This window comes from Triturus cristatus, chromosome 9, assembly GCF_964204655.1.
Source record: "Triturus cristatus chromosome 9, aTriCri1.1, whole genome shotgun sequence".
Lineage (NCBI taxonomy): Eukaryota > Metazoa > Chordata > Amphibia > Caudata > Salamandridae > Triturus > Triturus cristatus.
Genome location: NC_140592.1, coordinates 928,826,185 through 928,845,940, shown reverse-complemented (window position 1 = coordinate 928,845,940; position 19,756 = coordinate 928,826,185). Strand labels below are relative to the sequence as shown.

General features: G+C 43.9%; 1 protein-coding gene across 1 annotated transcript in view; it reads left to right on the top strand.

Annotated features, from left to right (window-relative positions):
* Positions 1 to 19,756, top strand: part of UNC79 (unc-79 subunit of NALCN channel complex) — a 628,882-nt gene that overhangs the window by 161,111 nt on the left and 448,015 nt on the right. The window contains exons 14-15 of the mRNA XM_085626482.1: positions 15,626 to 15,856; positions 17,662 to 17,852. Of these exons, the coding sequence (XP_085482608.1) occupies positions 15,626 to 15,856; positions 17,662 to 17,852 (422 nt within the window). The remainder of the gene's footprint in view (positions 1 to 15,625; positions 15,857 to 17,661; positions 17,853 to 19,756) is intronic.

The window sequence follows — 19,756 nt, the reverse complement described above, 5'->3', positions numbered from 1 at the left end:
AATAATCCCTTGTACTTGCATTCAGTAGAGTGTAATTATGTGGTGTGTAATTATGTGGCACTGAGTGGTATTTGGAGTGTATGTTGCATTGAGTGCAGCGTAATTATGTAGCATGTAATAATGTGGCACTGTGTGGTATTATGTGGAGTGTATTTATGTTGCATTGAGTAGAATGTAAATATGTGGCGTGTAATTATGTGGCACTGAGTGGTATTGGGAGTGTATGTTGTATTCAGTAGAGTGTAATTATGTGGCGTGTAATTATGTCGCACTGAGTGGCATTATTTGGAGTGTATGTTGCATTGAGTGCAGTGTAATTATGTAGCATATAATTATGTGGCACTGAGTGGTATTGTGTGGAGTGTATGTTGCATTCAGTCGAGTGTAATTATGTGATGCGTAATTATGTGGTACTGAGTGGTATTATTTGGAGTGTATGTTGCATTGAGTGCAGTGTAATTATGTAGCATATAATTATGTGGCACTGAGTGGTATTGTGTGGAGTGTATGTTGCATTGAGTGCAGTGTAATTATGTAGCATATAATATGTGGCACTTTGTGGTATTATGTGGAGTGCATTTATGTTGCATTGAGTAGAGTGTAAGTATGTGGCGATGGGACAACTTCTCGACCCGAATACAGAGTGCAGAGCACGTCACCAATAATAGGTTTTTATTGGTCATTTTTACAAGCCTTTTAAACAATTTAAGAGAGTTTACCGTTTGGTCTTGAAAAAGATGGAAATATTTTACATCCATCGAAACGCGTTGACGCCCTATTAACTACATAATTTGTGAACACGGGCGGTGGTGAACGAGTAGAAATCATAAAATACCAAGTTCCACGCCTTATACATTGTTACATCACGGATATGTAAATCTTAAAGACATATTTTGTTTGTCTGTCTTTCACTCTCTCTTTTTAGTTTTTACAGTTTTTGTCTTTTGCAATTGGATTGTATAAATTAACTTTTTTTATGATTATTGCAAGGTATAATGTCCATTAATTTATTGACCTATTTTATTTGTGATTTTGTCAATAAATTAATTTACATATATTTTTTATACAGATAATTTTATTTTACTTTGTTCATCTGTTGATTATATATGGTTCAATCTTCTCTAGTATGAATGAGTGAGATAGAATGGTAATGGTGTAGGCTGGATTGAAGTGTAGAAATTGAAGTATGCTTAGGTAATGCAGTTTTGCCCAAAGGATCTTTTCCCTTTTCTGGTATAGTTTCACCAGGTGGTGAGCCCCTGCTGCACCCCTCCAGGAGCTGTACTTATGTGGGTGTCCACTCTGCCTGCACTAGAAACAGGCTTTCCAGACGCTGATGCCAATCCAAGTTTGCCTTGTGTGCACTATAACATGTTACAAGCACCGGCTCTTCAGGAAAACTGTACAAACCTGCAAGGGACTCAGTATATAAATGCCCACTTTATGTACTGACGAATACTAGAACATAAGAGCACTGAGGCACTAGGAGACAGTGCAGTCTGCCCCGGATCACACCATTTAAACGTGTGCAAAACAAGATTAAAATGAATATTTCTTGTTCCCTAGCAAGCAATGTAAGACCGTTATATAAAACTTCTTTTAGGTCGGAATAGGCCCGATTTGCAGAATTGGGCCGATTGTGACTGCAAAAAAACTTTTTTTAATAAACACCAAATTGAGATTCAGTATTTGGAAGGGGTGTGTTTAGGGCATCCCTTCCAAATACCCAATTGCAGTGGTATGTATTGTTTTTCAATCAAATTTCAGACGCAAAACAGTAATACTTCACCACTAATTCAAAATTGGCTGCAGGGCCGGACTGGCCGTAGAGGGAACCGGGCAATCCCCTGGTGCGCCGCACGGGTGGGGGCCGGTTTTGGGCCCCCGGGGGCTGTTTTTGTTACATGGTCATTTTCACAGCATAGCTGCAAAATCGGTCGACAAACCGGCCGAAAACTGGCCCTGGCAAAGAGCTCCGCGGCACCCCAACCCCCCATGGGTTGGGGGGGGGGCGGCCGAGCACTTTGCCAGGGCAGGTTTTGGTTCCCAGTCTGGCCCTGCGCAGGGCCGGACTGGCCGTAGCGGGCACCGGACAATCCCCCGGTGTGCCGCACGGGTGGGGTCCGGTACGGGCCCCTGGGGGCCGTTTTTGTTACAGGTCCGATTTTGCAGCTATGCTGCAAAATCGGCCCTGTAGCAAAATCGGTCGAAAACCTACCCTGGCAAAGAGCTCGGCGGCACCGCCAACCCCCTGCGGGTTGGGGGGGCGGCCGAGCACTTTGCCAGGGCCAGTTTTGGTTCCCAGTCCGGCCCTGATTGGCTGTAACCCATTTGCAAAAGGGGAAGGGTACCCATAGGACCCCTTTCCCTTTGCAAATGTTTAACAAAATATTTTTTAACAGCAGGCACTGCTCATAAAGAATGAAACTTAATTGTTTCCTTTTCTTTTTTTAAACGCAGCCTGTTAATCTTTGAGATAAACGGGCTTCATTTAAAAAAAAAACAAAAATGTATTAAAAAGCAATCACAGACATAGTAGGCAGGATGCTTGCTCCAGAGGAAGGCAGGACTTCACCTCCAAGTGCATCAGTGTGAAAATATGTTCTCCTGAAAAGTTGGTGGTGGGCTGGATTCATGTGGCCAAATTAAAATGCAAACCCCCACAGAATACCCTGCAAAGTACAGTAATTATGGCTATAATATGACATATTTGCCTTTTAAAGCATGGTATCATAGAGTAAATACGGTCAAATGAAGATATAAAAATCCATTTAAACCGTTTATTAATGAAATATAAACTATTTCGTTTAAGGGCCTGTTAATTAACTGAGATGTTTTAATTAGTGTCAAAAAACGGGAAGGTTGGTGTGAACTTGAACACCACCAAGTAGACACAAGGCTTCAGTACACCGCCAGTCTAGAGGAAGCCACACCGCTCTCGGTAGTCCATCCTGAGAAGAAGAATTGTTGCCCAACGGGACAGGGCAGAAGGTAAATACTGGCTTTGAGAACGGGGCTAATTTGACGGCTTTAGGGTGGTGCGACCGGTGCCACCGTACCGGGTGCTGGCTTCCTGGGGGCGCCGTGTTTGAAAGTTTATTAAGCTTTTGAAGCACCTGCTGCAGCGTTTCTTTCCGCCTGCAATTACCAGGCCTCACATAAATGTCAAGAAAACTCGTGTGATTAATTATCTTCCTGGAGAGAGATCAGCGTTTTTAGGTCTCGGGACCATCCGGTAGGCAGACCGGAAGTCCGGAGATTTAATGTCTTTGAGAAGAGGGGCTTGCACCCGCCCCTCTTCTCTCCTGTTCTCCATTGGCTGGCCTCTTAAATGCTGGCCAGCCACTGGAGAAGAGGTCCAGTCACTCCGTTGAAGCCCCGTCCTTTTCGGATCGGGGGGCGTGTTTTTTCGTTGCTTTTCGCAGGGCATGTTTTTCTCTCCTCCAGCCAATGGCAAGAGGAGAGAAAAAGAAACACGCCCCCGAATCCGAAACCGAGGCTGCGTTTCTCCGAGGCATTTCTGCTTGGCCTCGGAGAAAGGCGGTGGTGTCCCGGCGTCCGGACGCATTTGTTTTTAGGTCGAATGTGCAGTCCTCTGTCTATGGCACCAACTAGACACTCCGTTCTAGTACGGGGTCCGTTGAGAAGAGGGGGTGTGAGACTCCATTCTAACATGGGGCCATAAAGACTAGGTGAGACACTCCGTTCTAGTACGGGGTCCGTAGAGAAGAGCGGGTGTGAGACTCCATTCTAGTGTGGGGCCGTTGGGAAGAGTTGGAGTGAGACTTCAGTCTAGAAATGGGTCAACAGACAGCCTAGTGTGACTCCCCGTCTAGATTGGTGTCGTTAAGACTGATTTGCAGGGTCGGATTGGGATCACAATTTGGCCCGGGCACTGTATAATGGTCTCGGCATTGTTAAAGTTAGAGCTATTGGCATTGCTCATGACATTATTTTTGTTTATGTTTTTGTTTTTAAAACTTTTAAAGAAACAGCATTGTCATGAGCAATGCCAATAGCTCTAACTTTAACAATGCCGAGACCGTTGCATTGTAAATGCTTGTGTATAGTTGAGGTTTTGACTTAGGCGAAGTTAGTGCAGAGGGTTAATATGCCTGCTGCAAAGAACTTGTATCAAGTAGATTACAGAGTGCATATGATGTAAACAGGTCAGCAGATTACTGCTTTCAAAAGGGACATCCTTTTGTTACTTGCAATTTATAACTCAAAGTCCTAATATACAACAGTGAGCTATTAACTTTCATCCCAGAACTGCATACACACTGCAAAGTATACATTATTAGAACATTGATTAGTGTTGAAAAAAGGGTTAATTTGGCTGGAAATCGATTCTTATTATTAAAGAAAACTCCCAACTATGCTGTTTCTTTTTCGACTCTGAGTTTGTGCTTCTCCACACCAAGCACTATACTGCCTACCATTATGGGTGACATGTGACTCCTACACGTTCAGTCCTTTGGCTTAAGTAACATTTCCTATACACTGATTTACACTTGTATGATTGATTGTCTCTGTGTAATGTGTGTGTGATGCAAAGTGCTCGACACCCTACACTGGTATGAGTGGCGCTATATAACTAATTCAATGCATCTGAGAGAGTGTGGTTATGGTGACTTGGTCACTGTTAAAGGGTGCTAGTGAGAGAATCCGTGGTGGAGGTGGTCATTGGGGGGGGCGCCAACAAACATTGTCGCACAGGGCGCCACCAGCACTAAAGCCGGCCCTGATTCGACGTCAGATTAGCTGTGATGTGGAAGAAGGGAACGTGAATGTTGATTAGATGAATGCCTTGAGGTGAATCAATGCGTGTCCAATGGTGGTTCTGTGCTCGAGAGAGGATTGGCTTTCATGCCTGAGGAAAAGTGCCTGCTGATTCGACAGTATGATTGTGATGTCACAGAGGAATGTATGCTAGGTAACCTTGTGACCAAATTCCAAGCAATCCTAAGCGAAAAGACAGTGTGTGCCAGGCGGCCTAGTGTGAGGGCTCAGACAGAAGTCGCAGATGTTTTTCTTTCATTGGAGTCCGCGACAGGCACAGCGTTGGCAGACACCTCTGAGGGGGAACGACCCTTGAACAGCAGAAACCTTATGAAGCTCACAGGCTTCAGCCGTCTCTGGCCTTGAGCCCCGAGGGTCTCCCATCCAGCAGTATGAGGCAGGGAAGGTGTTTGCTCCCTATGAACCAGGAGTTGGGTTGCTCCCAGGTTGCAGAATGAAAGTGAGTGATTTTCGTGTTTCTGACAAGAATTCCAGGTAGCATGAGGAAACAGGAATTTTTGGACAGTGGGCCAGATTTCCTAGGCCAAAAGAGGTATTTCTGGCTTCTTTTTTCTAATTGTACTTTTGCTTTAACTATTTCCTCAGCATCAGTTCAAGAACAAACAAGTCTGACCCTTTCAAGGCATCCTGAACCCCAAGATTTGTTTTCATATTGGGTGTACACGGCTTTCCTTACACCCCAGTTTTCCAAATAATGTGTTAAAAAGCTACATTTTTTTTAAAGCACAAATGGAGCGGAATTAATGACATATTTCTAAAATCCAGTATCAGGCAAAATAACCGTGTCCTTCTTTCTCAGCAGCAATATCCTTGTAGTCCCAGTTGGCACTACTATCTCTCACTGCCAGGACGCGAGTGATTTGAAGAGGATGTGCTCCGTCGGCTGCGCTGCCGCCTCTGGTGCAGGAAACCAGGGTTCGAGCCTCGAGGTCGCGTCCACATCCTGTGATTCTGGGCAAATCACTTAATCTCCCCGTGCCTGAATGTGTAATGTAAATACGGTGCTATGTAAAGCGCTCCAATACCTTCGGGGCGAGTTCGCGCTATATAAATATGCACAAAAAAACCCACAAATTGGCATTTTCTCCACTGCACAAAACAAATAACATCCGATACAACCGGGGCGCTGGGGGGGAGTGTAAACTGAGGGATTGGCTCTGATTATTCAGGCTCTAAAAAAATCACTAAAATAAATTGCTTAAGGAGCATCTGCCTTCCAAATTTTATTTTCAGGTGCAACACAAACAGGAAAGTAAACCGGTAAATACACATTTTTCTATCCCTCCACTATACTTTTTCAGTACAAATAACACACTCGCATGTCAAATTAATTTCATATTCCCCTACAGGACCGGCTCCAGGAATTTTTATTTGGGTGGGCCATGGGTACATTTGGGTTGGCCACTGCGGGCTCGATTTGTCGCATATATGTCTAGGCAGGCCTGCTTCAGGGCCCTCCTTTATCTCTTCTTAGTCTTACAAGGCCCAGTAAAACGCACTCTTTTCCAAATCTCTTTCTAAATATTATCACTCTCAAAAAGTGTTTTTTCCATGTAATGTTCCTTTGAAGGGAAGAGGAGGTTTCTGAGGAGGGAGTATCAGGCAAGTCACACTACTCAGGCTCCCTCTGTGCGAGCCTTTAGGGAGAATCCCTCTTCATTACTACCACCACCTGACCCCGGACTCTGCAACGCACTCCCTTACAGGCTTGATTATCCACTACTCCTCTCCAGTGCACCTTATCTCACAGCGGACCTTAAGCCCCAGCCCTATATCAGGCACCATCAGGCTCCACTTTCCCCGGTAAAAACATTAGTAAAATCACCTTCAAACTTAAAACATTGAATATTTCAGTAAATCTAATTAGCTCGCTCTTTAAAGTAAGTTCCACAGTAGCCCTTATGACCTGACTGCTAAATAAATAAACAAAAACAGAAAGGCCATGACAGGGCCGACTTCAGCGCTGATGCGAAAGTCTTGTTTGGCGCCGCACCAATAACCTCTTTCTCCGTAAATACCTTTACTATCACCTTCCAACAGTGCCCCTCATCCCTCCATGGCCCCCCCTATTGACCTCCTCCTCGGATTCCCTCACTGCCACCCTCAACCAGTGCCCCTCATCTCTCTGTAGCCCCTATCCCTTATGACCTCCTCCTCAGACTCCCTCACTACCACCCTCCACCAGTGCCCCTCATCTCTCCCTAGCTCCCCCCTCCACCCCATGACCTCTTCCTCGGATTCCCTCACTGCCACCCTCCAACAGTGCCCCTCATCGCTCCATAGCCCCTCCTACTACCTCCTCCTCGGATTCCCTCACTGCCACCCCTCAACAGTACCCCTCATCTTTATGTACTCCCTCTCCCATATGCTTTTTATTTGTTGTATAGCGCTACTCATATCAGTGTAGTGTTTGTCAGTGCTTTACACCACGTACACAATATACAGAGACAATGAATCATACAAGTATGTAAATCAGTCCACAGGGAATGTCACATAAACCAATGAGGATTGCAAGGTGTAGGAATCACATGTCATACTTAAGAGGGTTTGGTCTGGGGAAACACAACCTTAGGATTTAAAGAGTATTCCATGGGGTCAGCTTTACTGACAAAAATGTATATCTGCCCAAACATACTCATTTTAGCAACATTAGAATAATGAAAGAGTGAGGAAGTTCCAACTATATCACAAAACAAAAAAAAGCGAAGTTCTAACTATACCATTCATGTTTGGATGCAGCTCTTTGATGACAATTCATTGGTCACTGTCCTATGTTAGGATTGTAACTTCTGAACTGCAAGTAACACAAGGATCTTTGTGACAAAGGCTGTAACCCACTGAGCTATCCACATAAAATACACTTCATCTGCATTTAAAAACTACTAACAGCCTAATGATTGCTCAAGCTGGATCATTAATCACCAGAGTTATCTGGGCATCTTTTATTGTCTTATTGTTGTCCTGCATCCGCGCATGCCTTCAAGCTCTCACTGCGAGGGCCAAGGCTCCTGTTTGGGTGGGCCTGGCTCACCCGCTAGAACCGGGCCTGTTCCCCTACACTAATATCCCCACTAATCCTGCTTGGGTTCCTGAGTAAGGTGCTAACCACCGAAAGGCACTTCAACACCCCATCAGGGGTAGCAAGTGTTGAGTTCAATAATAAGTCCAGACGTGGGGTAGAAGGAGACTTCTTTATTGAAAGCTTAAACCCCCAAGACAGCAGGGAAGTGCGGACGCAGCCGCCGCTAACAGCTTCTAACATCATATGACCATCCAACTCTAGAATCCCACATTCATCCCTGACACGAGCACACGCTCGAGCCTTAATCCAACAACACTCCAAAGTGACTCGAGCACCAACACAACAGCAAGAGCTATTTAAATGCAAACGCTTCCGTCTTCTATCTCTCCTCTATCCCTTTCAATGCAAAAAACAGACTACCATGCCCACTGCGCAAATAAATTGCATTTTTCCCTATACTAATTCACCACTGATCCTTTTTGGGTTCTGGAGTAAAGTGCTACTCACTGAAAAAGCGCTTCGACGCATCGTCAGTGGTGTAAGCACCATATAAATGCAATTACAATTGAAAATCATAGTAAACGAGGAAAAAAATGAGGAGGGTAAGGTCATACTGAAAGTTAAATACGAGATGTTTATGAGTCTTGAACTCGAAATAATGCAAAACTCCCAAACCCTAGAGCTGCCGCAGCCCACCGGGCCACGCTCTGTGAAAGGCAGTGCTTACGAAGACGTCCCGACTGAGGACGTGATTCTGCATCAGTGTTCCGGCTCGCGGGACTTTGTTTAGGGAATGCAGCTGTGGGGAGCACGTGATAAAATCCTTCATCAGTTTCCTTCCAGTAGTTGCGCTGTGGAAGAGGACGCAGCTGCCACACTTAATATTTTCCCATGAGCCGCAGCAGGGGTGAGGGTCCACCGGGGATCGTGGAAACTAAACTCAGTCCTGAGAATTTGTTGTGCTAAGAGAAGGGAACATGCGTCCTGGCGTTGGAAAGTTTCTTTTAACTCCAGTGTTGCCTGTGCATTACAGCTTTTGTCCTATCTATCCGGTATATTCTTTTCTTACTGATGTCTGCTGAGAGGGTGACGTGGCCCTGATAGGTAGATGTAGCATCCTTATGAACGAAATCTATTACTATGGCTTGCAGATTTACATTTGTGCGTAAGCTTCAGCAATCAATCCTTTGATCTTCTAGTGGTGTAATATGTACTCAATTGAACCCACTATTGAATTGTTTAACATATTGAACTTTTTTTTTTTTTTCAACTCAATTTTATTTCGTGATGGTGGTAGAAGTCAAAACAAATTGCATCACATCATCAGACACATATTGAACTTTGAACTCGCAGGCAGAATTCAAGCCTTGTAATCTTGCCTGGACGAGATTTAGAGGTGGCCATCTAGATTGAGACTGAAAGAATTTCAGACAGGGCAGGAAGGCCTGGGGAAGTGTCAGTCACGCCAGGAGTGTCTGACTTTAGACTGTTCCTGTCTCGCCTCTTTAACCTTTCCAGAGTTAACCCACTACAGGAATTCTCCCGGTATCCCTCCAGAGGAACCTGGCTGACATTAGTGGCATCTTTCCAGTTACAGAGCGCCGGGTACTTACTTTGTTGAATTTTGTTCCAGTCATCAGCACCAGAGACATTTTCAAGAGGCTTAGAAGCGCAGTATTTAGATATTATATACATCTTTTGAACATGGTGGCAGCGATCTCCATTACTTGTCCTCTTGGGGCTGTTGGTGGTATCAGTTCAGGAATTAGGAGTGGCTATTCAGTGGGCCCAGTTTTCATGGTGCAGTCGTCGTTTGATTGGTCTGTGCTGTTGTGTTTGGTCAATACTGTGTCTTGTGGGTGTTTGCAGTGGCTGTTAGGGGGAAGGGCGGGCAAGAACTGCTGTCCAACGCTTGTCTAAGTATGGTTTGTTTGTTAATGGTTATATGTCGTTTTTGTACGTTTCCTGTCAACTATCAATATCTTAAAACTCATATGCATGTGGTCACTAGGTGATCGAATATTGAGAAATGTAAATGTGTTCTAAGGAATCGATCAGCAGAATATAGGTTCCTGGTCATGTTTTTAACTGCTCTCCAGAAAATTATAGGTGATTATCGTGGCACATTAGAACAGCACAATGGTGCCTGTTGTTGCCAGTTAGTATTTCAATAATAAGTGAAACTTCTCAATGTCTTAAAACATATTCTGCAAATAGGTACAATATTTGGAATATATATACGTATGGAATAATAATACGTATGGAAAAATATTTGTAGTACCAAATCTCAATCTTTTATGAGGTATATTTATAAAACAAAAGCAACCAAAGTGATTAATCATAAATAATGTTGTACGAACCTACAGAAAACCCCAAAATGAAATATGCTGGTAAAGCAAGCAAAATCCCTAGTTCTCACTTCTATAGTAGACCTTAGGAAATTTGACAGAGAATATGGTGGCCCATCATTGGTTCCTCTTGTAATGGTATAAAAAATGACGGTACATGGGGGTCCTGCAAGGTGGCGAGATCCTTTGCCTCGATAGAAATAATCCGTGAGCCCATGTAGAGGGGTGTTGCCTGAAACATTTGTTGACCATGCTGAAGTCTTCTTTGGTGCTAGCAATACGGCTGGAATTCAAATTAATATCTTGGAAATATGCATCCGAGCTTCAAATATTGAGTTATTTGAATACACTTCTTGCTAGTAATCAAATGAAACTTGCCAGCTATTGCTTCCAAGAAGCGCCAAACAGTGAATTAAAAAGTGCTCAAGGCCTAAGAAAGCAGATCACTTCATCTAGAGTGTGCTTCTTGTACACCCCTGAGGAGATGCCAGCTCTTCTTAGACTGTCAACAGTGGAATTGCGAGCTTTGACGTTTGAGAAATCCAAATGTAGTGATCTGGTTTACACTGAATTTAAGAAATCAACACATCTGTTTAGATGGTCGAGGGATGTGGAAGGAGTTTTTATCGACAATTCCAGGAGAGGCCCATGCAGGTTTAGGGAATCAGTCCAGCGAGCCAAGCATATGTTCAATACTTTATTGTCAGGAGGGAAAGCGACACAAGTGCGTCCTACCGTGGTAGTGGCCAACTGCCGCGCACGCTCTACTCCCACATTGCCATTCCAGCAACATTCCAAAGGTGACGTCACCGCCAGGGGAAGGCGGGACGACAACACACATCTTCCCCTCTTACAATATTAAAGAGAACATGTTACAAGTGAAAACAACATGTGAACTACATAAATAGGAATGAGCGTCCACAAAGGATGCATAAGTCAATGAACATTGCATAAATAGATAAATAAATAAATAGATGATGATAAGGGACGAAAGGTTTCTAAGGGATAAATAGTGGATAGATACACAATCGACCAATAAATAGCATAAACATATCAAGGAAACAATTGACGGTTAAAATAGAGTAACGGACAAGGAGCCCTAAGGTACTTAATAGTGCATAACATGTAAATAGAAAAAAGTACAATGGAGTGATTCAAGAAGGTTGCATAACAAATTCATCATATTCTTTGGGTAAAACAACAGGTCTGCCAGTACGGGTGGACATTTGGATGACCGGGGTAATGTGTGCCTCATCTATAGAGGTGGATGCCCCCTGTGTGTCATTTACCTCACTGAGTAAAGTAGCAGAACCCCTCTGTGTTCCCTCTGAGTCATCTGTTTCACCTGTCACTCCTGAGTTGAGAGGCTCACTCTGGACAGCACCTGTTCTAGGTTCAGTACGGTTTTTGTTTTCTACAGTAGGCTCGGTATTGTTTTCAGTATAATTCTCATAAGCTTCAACTTCAGACCATAACCATTCATCATTAGCTTCTGTAAGGTTGTCGTCCTTTTTCCACCACAAGAATTTGTTGCATTTTGCCATTCTTACTAGTGAACATTTTTATTGACACTTAGCAAAGCCCCCTTTCTTGCACAACCTGCCCAGTTTAACTCTGACCCAATCACCCACCGTCAACGAAGTGTCTTGCACACCATGTGTATTGTTTTAATATTCTTTGTAGATCCTCTGAGCTTTAATGAGGTTGCCTTTGACCACTGAAGGTGACCATCTGCTTTGGCGTTTTAGATCCATCCATACTGTGTTGTCCCTGGTGAAGGGTTTTCTGCCATGCAAAATCTTGAATGGACTGTACCCAGTAAGTGTAGGTGTTATGCGATATGCCCATACAGATTTGGTAACTTCAGTTTCTGCATTTATGGCCGCCTGTACTGAGCCCATAATGACTCAATTGAAACGTTCAGAAGAACCATTGCCGACGGGGTGGTAAATTGGGGTATGTTTAGCTTTAATCACATTAATATTAAGGAAAGCTGTCCATTTGTCAGAAATGAATTGTGGGCCATTACGGCAAATTATAGTTCTAGGGATACCTTCCCTCAAAAAGGTGCTGGTTAGAAAATATATGACCGAGGAGGAGTCCGCTTTTTCACATACTTCTAGCTGTGGCCATTTAGAGTACTTGTCAATTAAGACTATAATGTATTTGGGTATACCCCATGAGTCTAAAATGGGACCAAGAATATCCACAGAGAGTTCCTCCCATGGGTTATCTGGGCATTTGTAATCACCTTAAAGACTTGTCAGCACTGGTGCAATGTACGCATGATCTCACATTCTTTTCGATGTCGATGGCAGGCCACCAGTAAGATGATTTCACTCTCCTTTTGGATTTTCCAATGCCGAGGTGTCCTTCATGCATTATGTTGAGAATGTGGGCCCTTATGTTTTCAGGGGGAATTACTTTGTCTTCCCTGAGAAAGAATTTTGCATCATTGCTGATGGACAGTACATCTCTGAGTTCCCAAAACTTCTTACGTTGGCTAGGAAGTTTCTTTTTTCCGGTCATCCTTGTGTTACGAAATGTCTCAATTGCGTCAGGACTTTATCCTTGTCATAAGCTGACATTCACTCTTGTGCGCTGATAACATCTTCTCTCGCTTCAGTGAACGCCACGCTGTAATAATGCCATTCATTGTGTAGATGCTCAATTACAGGCAAAGGAGAGCAACTTAGATACTACTTTGTTCCTATTTCCAGGCAGGTACTCCACGTTGTATACGTAGTCTAACAATCTTAAGGTTATCTTTGCAATACGGGGGTGGCCTTGGCATGGCTACTGGAAGTAAGTACTTTAACCAAAGGTTTATGATCCGTTTTGAGTGTGAAACTTGACCCCCACAAGTACTGTCTGAATTTTTCCATGGCCCAGACAGTGGCTGACATCTCTTTTTCGATAACTGAGAACTTTTCTTCATTGGGGGTAAGGGAGCATGAGGCAAATGCTATGGTAGTTTCAGTTCCTTCCTCGGACAATTGGGCCAGAACTGCCCTCAGTCCTTTCTCACTGGCGTCAGTAGTTAAGATGCTCGGTGCAGTAATTTCAAATCCATGGAGAGGAATCGCTTGGCAAATCTCTGATTTTATATTTTCAAAATCTATGTTGATTTCAGGGTTCCAAGCAAAGGCGTTCTTTTCTTTCATGAGTTGATGCATGCTATGAGTTTTGGTGACAACATTTTTAAAGAATTTATTATAAAATTCTGCTAGACCAAGAAACGATCTTACATCGTCTTTTGATTTGGGTACTGGCGCTGACTTGATGGCAGAGACAATGTCTTTTTTGAGGGTGATGCCTTTGTCGCTTATCTCATGTCCCAAGTAGGCTACAGAACGGAGAGCGAACTTGCATTTTCCAAGCTCCGCAGTAAGGCCATTTTCAGATCGTTTCCTCAATACTTTTTTAAATTTTACATCATGGTCCTCTGTGTTCTTGCCCATGATGAGTAACCCTGGGTGGAGTTCGTGGAATTGTGCTACGCGGAACACAGCGTAGTGCAAAAAAAACTCCGTCGCACTACACAGAGCTCCGCGAGCGGCGGAGTATGATAGAAAAATGCTGTTCGCAGTGATTGCACAGTGCCGGATGCTTGTCCGCACTGTGCAACCATTGTGAACGGCACTATGCACAGTACAAGCGGTCCCTGCTTTCCTTTTTTGCCGCTCAAGTAGATTTTTACTTGAGCGGCAGCTTTCTCATCGCGAACGGGCAGTTTCTCAACGCGAGCTGTTGCAAGCATATGCGACCACTTGCAATGAGAAACCTGACCCCCGCATTGAGAAATCTCACTGGGATGTTGATTTTCCACGCTCGAGCTCGCCAACTTGAAGTTGATGATCGCGAACGAGGAACAATCTCGCCGGAGGTTGATTTTCCTTGCTCACGGTCGCCAACATGATGTTGACCAATGCGAGCAAGGAAAAAATCTCCGCTCCGCAACGCGAACCAGAGTTTTTCGCAACTCCATGATCTCCGCGTAACGCAGAGTGCAGAAAACTCAGCAAACTCCGCGAGCGGAGGGGAGTTCACCGCCCAGGGTTAATGATGAGTATATCGTCCTGGAAATAGAAGACGCCTTTGAGATCTCTGAACAGCTTGTGCATAAGCCTCTGAAAAACAGCGCCGGCGGACGCCAAGCCGAAAGCTAAGCGCAGAAATCTGAAACACCTGAAAGGAGTGATGAACGATGTCAATTTCCTGCAAGTTGGGTGTAGGGAGATTTGGTGGTAGGCCGCCGTGAAATCGATTATAGAGAACCACTGGACCGCTTTGGTTTGTGCAAGCAGTTTGGCGATTTTAGGCAGAGGGAACTTATCTATAACAATGTTTTTGTTCAGCTCCCTGAGGTCTATGCATAAGCTCACTTTACCATTCTGTCTGTGAGCCACTACCAGGGGTGCAAGCCATTCGGGACTCTTAATGGGCTCAATAATACCATTCTTTTCAAGTTGGTTGAGCTCAAGTTGTACTGCCTCCCTGGTATTGAATGGAATGTTGTGAACCTTGTGGCTCATGGGAATGGCCCCTTCCTTTAAGATGATTGTGTGTGAATTTAGAGAGCTTCCCAATGGCCCCACAAAACACATCAGGAAATTCTTTTTTAAATTCTCCGCTTCCATTCTGCTTTGCACGCGTGGGTTCGTATCAGCGAGCCAAGCATATGTTCAATACTTTATTGTCAGGAGGGAGAGCGACACAAGTGCGTCCTTCCGCGGTAGTGGCCAACTGCCGCGCACTCTCTAATCCCACAATTACATTCCAGCAACATTCCAAAGAGGATGTCACGGCCCGGGGAAGGCGGGATGACACCACCGCAGGTAAGAGTGATGTGGCAGGGTGGGGGAGGGGGGAGTCAACAGACGACGACGAGGTAAAGTTTGATTTTAAAAAACAAAAGCCACTTACCTTGCGCTCGACACACAGCTACCAAACTCAGAGCAGTTCTGAAAAAACAGCAATGATACAACACAAAATATTGGGATCTGTTGTTGAGTCTAAGGTGGAAAATCGTTTAATATCCATATTTTGCTTGATTGTATTTTCTTATGAGATTTACAAGACTTTTTTAAAATCGGCTATAATTACTTATAGGATCAGATCGCGGAGAGCAGCTAAACAGTTTTTCACAGATATACACTTTTTAGACGTAGCAATAGCAATACGACAATTCTTAAAGAGTACCAAAAGTACAACATTTTTAATAGAATGTATTTATTTTCTCGTCATCAAGGTTTTATGTGGTGGTTTTATCGTTATGACTGTCTGTTTGACTGACTGATGATCTGAATAGACTGAATCTAAATCGGGCACAGAATAAACCATTAGTAACTGCTCCAGCTGAGTTTCCGCTTGGAGGTATTTCACACAGACTCACAACATCTCAAAAGAAGGAAATACAGAGATCTTGCCCTCTCTTTTCTCCATTGTTCAGGTGAGCCTTTGCACGCCTAGTGAGAACACACCTACGGAGAGCCTGGCCAGGCTAGTCAGCATGGTGTTCCAGTGGTTCCACTCCACGGCCTACATGATGGACGACGAGGTGGGCAGCCTAGTGGAGAAGCTGAAGCCACAGTTTGTCACCAAGTGGCTGAAGACCGTGTGCGACATCCGTTTTGATGTCATGGTTATGTGCCTGTTGCCCAAACCAATGGAATTTGCAAGGGTAAGCAAGACCACCTGAGGTTTTGTTTCTAAGTCTAACCGACACACACACATTGTGTACACCAGATCTATGAGTATTTTAGGGAAGCAAAGCTAGCCTACTTGGTTTCCACTAGAATACACACCTATATATAAACTAATAATACACAGGGTATCCCAAGGAGTGTTGGGAATAGGTGGGAATGTTCAGGTCCACTACAGATTTTACATTCTCAATGATATTTGGGCGATCAGACAATCCCCTGCACTGAGGAATCAATGGATGCGTCATACAAATTGGGATGCAAGATGGAGTTGTGTGCTGTGCACCTCTTAATTGTGAAAATTGTGCTGTGCACCTCTTAATTGTGAAAATTCCACATTGCATTTGATATTTGTAAAATGTTTGCATGGGCCATAAAATTCAGCTTGTTGTACGTCAACTCTTTACACCTTTACCCTCAAAATAAGTTACCCACTTTGTAGTGATGACCCCAAAACAGGGTGAGATGCATCTTTGTGGTAGGGGAATGTTAGAGCAAAGTCTCTTTGAAAGAAAAAGTCACCGACAGCCATGTAACACTGGCTTGAGATCAAAACAACAGACTGTGCGTGGCATCACTGAAGATAAGGAGTGAGTGTTTCACTCTGACATTACCTACTCAGAGCTTCTGCTGGTGTACTGTTCTGTAGAGAGTGCTATTAGCCAAAACTGGCAGCGTAAAATATAGTTGTGGCACCCTGCCAAATGCCAGAGCAGATTGAGAAAGATTAGAACAACTTATTTGAATTTAGTTTACATTTCGGCTACTACTTTCTGCAATAGCTGAAGTTCCCACACATGGTCAAACTGAATTTTGAATAGTCGAAGGGTTCAGTCCAAACTAAACCGTGGACCTATCATTTGAGCTCTACTCTTTCTTTCCTTTGCTTTCTAGTAGCACAGGATCTCGCTCCCTCTGCCTACCTTGTTACCAGAATATAATATAGCTCACTGCTCCATAATATATATCTAGGGCCTGATGCACTCGAAGCCTGGCCCCAAGCAGTGGTTGCAAATTGTGCACTAACTTTTTCCTGACCAGTCTTTAACTGTGTCGTGCGATCTATGTACTAATGGGCTGCATCACAACGTTTCCAGGTAAAGGGGGTTTCAGAGCGACCTGCCTAATGAACATTAATTAGTCATGTCGCTATTAGTGGCAAATTTGTGACCCAATGTGATTTAGTTTGAACACAGGGATGGTGTCCTGCAAAGAACAACAGACCACCAGTGTTTACATTCCCAAATTAGAAACTTTGTTTTTTAATGCAGCGGTGTCTCTTAGAAGAACTATTGATATTTTAAATTTTAAAAAAATATCCTGTATAGGAACACTTTGGCACAAGCATGTTGTGGTCCTCTGCCTCCTCCCCCAGGTCTCCTGTTAGATTTCCAAAGGGGAATCTGTACACAGGAGACAACTTCCCCTTTGTAAATCTGTTACAACTTCCTGTTTCACACCCTGTCCTAATTGCTCTTCAGAAAAGGGCTGCACGTCAGAAAAGCCCATTGCTTTTACAACATGCAAAATTGATTTAGTACAAAGCAAGATCTCATTTTACAGGTGCAAACCCTATGAGTTTGCAGATAATCTAGCCCTATGATCTTTAAATGGTTTTGTACCTCTGGCCCTTAGATGTTCCACTTTCTCCTGAATTAAGTCTGCTCTGGTCATTCGTACACACCATTATTGGTACCAGTGCTCAATAAAATAATACATTTCAAGTAACTGACCAGTGACCTTTTGATATTTCTTTCTTGCTATTGTACCACTAAAAACATAGGTCGGAGGCTACTGGGATAAATCTTGTAGCACAGTGATACAACTCAAGGAAGGTCTGAATCGCATTTTGTGCCTGATTCCATACAACGTCATAAACCAGCCGGTCTGGGAATGCATCATGCCGGAGTGGCTGGAAGCTATCAGGATAGAAGTGCCGGATAGCCACCTAAAAGAATTCAGGGAAGTTTTAAGGTAAGTGTAAATGATCTGGATCCATAGTGGTAAAAGCTGCAGTCACCCTCAATTGGACTTTCATTACTTGCTATGCCAAATATATTATTTGCAATACACAGATGGGGGGGAAGACAGAGCGAAGTAGAGATTGAGGTAGATAAAGAGAGAATCGGTGTGAGAGAGTTAGATGACGAGTGAGAGAGGGTCAGAGAATGTGTGGGAAATGTGGTAGAAGGAAGCACAGGAAAAAACGGAGCTGTAGGGACGGGATGAGAAGGTTTAGTGGAAAATGAGAGGGAAGGATTTTAGGGTAAGGCAGGGACAGCTAGTGGAAGCCGTAGAGACATAGAATCCAAGTAAGCCAATGGTATCTTTGGTAGTGGTTGGTGATGTTCGTCTGATTTATTGATATCAAGGTCCCAGGCCAGGGAACTGACCTCAACGTCCTTCCTCCGCGAGAGATATGATAGCACTTATGACTTTCATAGTCAGTAATTGCCCTTGGGTTAGTTGAACCCTTCTATATCATGCATCCATCAAGTCAGTTCAGTGGTGTTTTGAGGTGTAATCAGAAAGTTGATCTAGCCAATAAAACTTAAGTGAGAATGATATTTTGACCAAAGCCTTCCTGGTTGCTGATAATGAGGAGTTTGGTTCAACATTTATTTGATTACTCAGTTAAAAAGCTTCGATGCTGCTGTCCCGCATGATAACATTTCCTTCACACTGGAATATTCCAGATACATTGCCCCTTGTTTAATTTATCACACACTACATAGGCAGTATGTAAAGAGGGGGATTGTTATTAAAGGATTCTGCTCACACAGATAAGCTAGGGTTAAAGCCCAGGATTGTTTGAGAAATAAGTTGACCTAGTGTGTGTTTGGTCGAATACTGTAAATCACTTACAATGACGAATTAGGAATGGCTGACTTTATATTCAGACTATTGCACCTTTTAATTTTAGTCAATAATGATTGGCTCTTTGGTACTGGCTGGAGCCCAGCTTATATGTTTGAGCTTTGGGACATAGGAAAGAACTGTCAATCTAGCTCCTATAAATTGGACACACACCTGGTGAGCTTCCTTTAGCCACAAAGACAGTCCTTCCTGTATGAAGAAAATCCCTGTAGGCAATAGATTGCTAAAATAGGCTAACGGGTTAACTCCACTGTGGGGGTGGGCAAGCATGCTCCAAGTTACCCCATTACAGGGATTCAACGGTTGCAACGTGCATGAGATCTCTACTTTGGGCTCTGTCACCCAGGGTTGTATTGGAATCAAAAATTGGCCCAGGCCCACCAAAAAAAGTGGCCCAATTTTGCATATTGTCTTTCTGCAAAAACACTGCTTTGGGGAAGATTTATGAAAAGAATAGGGGTGGGTGATATGTTTTATTAACTTCACTTAGATTAAACAAAAATGCACAGATTAGTTCACACTGATGAGCCACACATGAATGCAAGTGAGACCACTTCTGCTCAGGCCCCCTGCCCCCGCTCAATCAGCATACATTATTGGGCCGGCCCAGCGAGAGAAAGGGAGCGATACCTCCGCCCATCTGCCTCTAGAACGCCTCTCAGGCACCCACTGGTCTGCTGGCGTCCTCCTAACAGCACAGAAAGCCCCCAGACTTCCCAAAAAAGCAGCCCACAGGTAGAACTCGGCTACCGGCCCTTCGGCCATTTCCCGAGTGCCCGCGTTACCAATCCGACCCTGCTCTCACCTCTTTAAAGCACATGCATCAGGCAGAGTGCCTTATAAGAAGAGTTGAAAGGTTTACCGCACTCTAAGCATTAATAAACCTCATACAATTGCTGCACTGCCACCTACCTGGCATAGTGACTTAGACCCCTTGGAGGATGGGGATTGTCAGACACCCCTTTGGCTCCCCTGCCTCAGAGATAGCAACCTCATTCAAC